Here is a 2,450-nt window from a genome sequence, read left to right as displayed (position 1 = left end):
GACAGCCCTTAGTTGTTTATGTATACATATTACTGTGAGTTATATGTTCATCCGCATTTGAGCATTTATTATGTTTGTTTATTTTTTCCCTTTATTTAATTATGTAACAATCTGATGCTTGTATACTGTGCTTGAGATGCTTTTCTTAATAAAAAAGAAAGAAAAAGCTAAAATAAAGAAATAAAAAAAAATCGATTTGACAGCCCTATATATATATATATATATATATATATATGTAAAATTATGTCCTGCAAGCAAAAAAACAACAACATTATAATAAGTTGTCCCTTTTTTTTCAGGGCAAGCTGTCATGTAAAATGTTGCCATTTTAAATAATTAATTATTATTATTAATTTTAATAATTAATTAACTATATATATATTATACTATTATTAGGCTATATACAATTATAACAACTATTAATTACTATAAAATTAATAATATACTATATATAGCCTATATATTTAATTATATCTATGTTAGCTTACACATTTTTATGGTTTCATGATTTTTCACAATTATGTGACTATTTAAATTGATCGCCTGACAGAAGTCAGGTTCACACACACCCCATGCAGTGTGACAACATGCCCCGTTTAAAAGGATAGCTTTATGGTGTGTGTGTCTATACAGAAACTGACTCTCAAAACTAGATATTCACTGAAATGACAACTATAGCCTGGCCTCCCCTTTATATATATATATATATATATATATATATATATATACAGTAGTCAACATATGGATCAAAACCTTTCATCAAAGTTATACATGAATTTTGAAAAATACCGGTTCTCGTTTTAGGACAACTTTAATGAACTTGATTAATGAAATGTTGACTACTGTATATTAATAAATAAATAAATAAAAGCTTTCTCAAGCATCAAACACTCAAATGCCTTTTTTTCCTGGTCCAACATGCAATCTGTCCTTGTCCTCGTCATCACCACACACAACCCTCATCAGAGCATTAGACAAGACGTCTTGATACAGACTCAGACAAACCCATCCAGGAAGATACAGCAAGGTCACCAGTCCCATGAAATTAAGGGGATAATGGGAATAATCCCAGGAACATGCGCCGAAGTGCCTGAGAGCGAAGCCCCAGCTGAACTCCCAGGCGTAGATGAAGCAGATGTAGATGGGAAGCCTCTTCCAGGTTCTCCATCCTCTCCTGAAGTGCAGGTGCAGGTAAAGCTTCTCCACCACGAAGCTGCAGCTTCCATACATGAAGAAGGACCACAGGGATGTGTGACCCTTCAAGCTCCGGTCCTCTTTCTCGAACAGATTAAACACAGACGTGAAGACCACCTCATCCAGAAACCCGTGCATCCCGAAGAACACGAAGCGCAGGAGTCCGGGTAACCGGCTCGCGCGCGCGGGTCTCCACGACACCCTGTTTTCCTGATACCGCAGATGCAAGACGCCTCTATGAAAGATGTTTGAGAAGTATAAAGCGAGCATGTAATGCACCACGAGCTGCGTGATGGACACCACTCTGATGTTCTCCGTGCAGGTCACCAGATTCCCGATTAAAATCTGCAGGCAGATGTACAGGGACGGGTAGAAGACGAGGTGGAAAACGGCCGGGCGCCCGTGGAAGCATCTCTTCTGCTGGTAGATCTTCTCCAGGAGCAGATGCGTGACGGAGTGCGCGATGCACAGGTACGGAGAGGAGAATCCCAGCAGTGTGAGGTCGTGTTCATCCAGAAAGTGGCGCGCGGAGGACAGAAGGATGTCCAGTGTGACTCCGTGCATCCCGTAGAAATACATGCGCATCCACTGCGGTAAAGCGCGTGCTGTGTCGCGCGCCCCCGGGCTCGTCATCATCATATCTCTCCTTTAAACACACTCAGATGTCGACGCGTCTTCGCTTAAAGGCCATTTGAGTCGCCGGTGACCCGCTGAACCCCCGCGAAGGCACACAATCTCACTGACCGCATTCTCGCTCTATCATTGGAAGGAGCGGAATGAGAAGAGAAGAAAATACAGAGACGTAATGACACCCTCCGCCAGGTGGCGCTGTCCTACTCATCGACTGTACAACGTCCATAAAGTGCTGACTACGCACCATACAGTTCTTCACAACAACACAATTTTATATTATATTATATTGTTTGATTATTTAATTTATTTTTGGATTGGTTATTTTTTTTAAATAAAGGAAAAATATTATATATCATTTTATTAAAGTTTTTATAAATGTTATTTTATGTTATATCTTATTAAAATTATTTAATTGTAAAATATTATTTTTGTTGTTTATAATAATATTTATTCTATTTTGTATTTTTAATTTTATAAATATAGGCCTATATAAAATTATATAATTATAAATGTTATTTTTTGTTATAATTTATATTACAATTACTTTTATATAATTTAGTAATAGCTACTTATATGCAGAAATATATTATATATAACTTTATTCATGCTACTTTATAAATGTT

General features: G+C 37.1%; 1 protein-coding gene across 1 annotated transcript; it reads right to left on the bottom strand.

Moving 5' to 3' along the window:
• Window positions 1-865: 865 nt before the first annotated feature.
• tmem229a (transmembrane protein 229A) lies at window positions 866-2,045 on the bottom strand. The gene has a single exon (XM_056245361.1). The coding sequence runs from the start codon at window positions 1,831-1,833 to the stop codon at window positions 892-894; it is 942 nt and encodes a 313-aa protein (XP_056101336.1). The 5' UTR covers window positions 1,834-2,045; the 3' UTR covers window positions 866-891.
• Between the last annotated feature and the right edge of the window lie 405 nt (window positions 2,046-2,450).

Source organism: Rhinichthys klamathensis, unplaced genomic scaffold (genome assembly GCF_029890125.1).
Source record: "Rhinichthys klamathensis goyatoka isolate OS25496 unplaced genomic scaffold, OSU_Roscu_1.1 h1tg000029l_1, whole genome shotgun sequence".
Taxonomy (NCBI): domain Eukaryota; kingdom Metazoa; phylum Chordata; class Actinopteri; order Cypriniformes; family Leuciscidae; genus Rhinichthys; species Rhinichthys klamathensis.
The sequence above is the reverse complement of the archived record's forward strand: the minus strand, read 5'-3'. Positions and strand labels throughout refer to the sequence as shown.

Excerpts from the sequence above, each read along its gene's own strand:
- tmem229a (XM_056245361.1), bottom strand. The coding sequence starts at position 1,833 with ATGATGATGACGAGCCCGGGGGCGCGCGACACAGCACGCGCTTTACCG.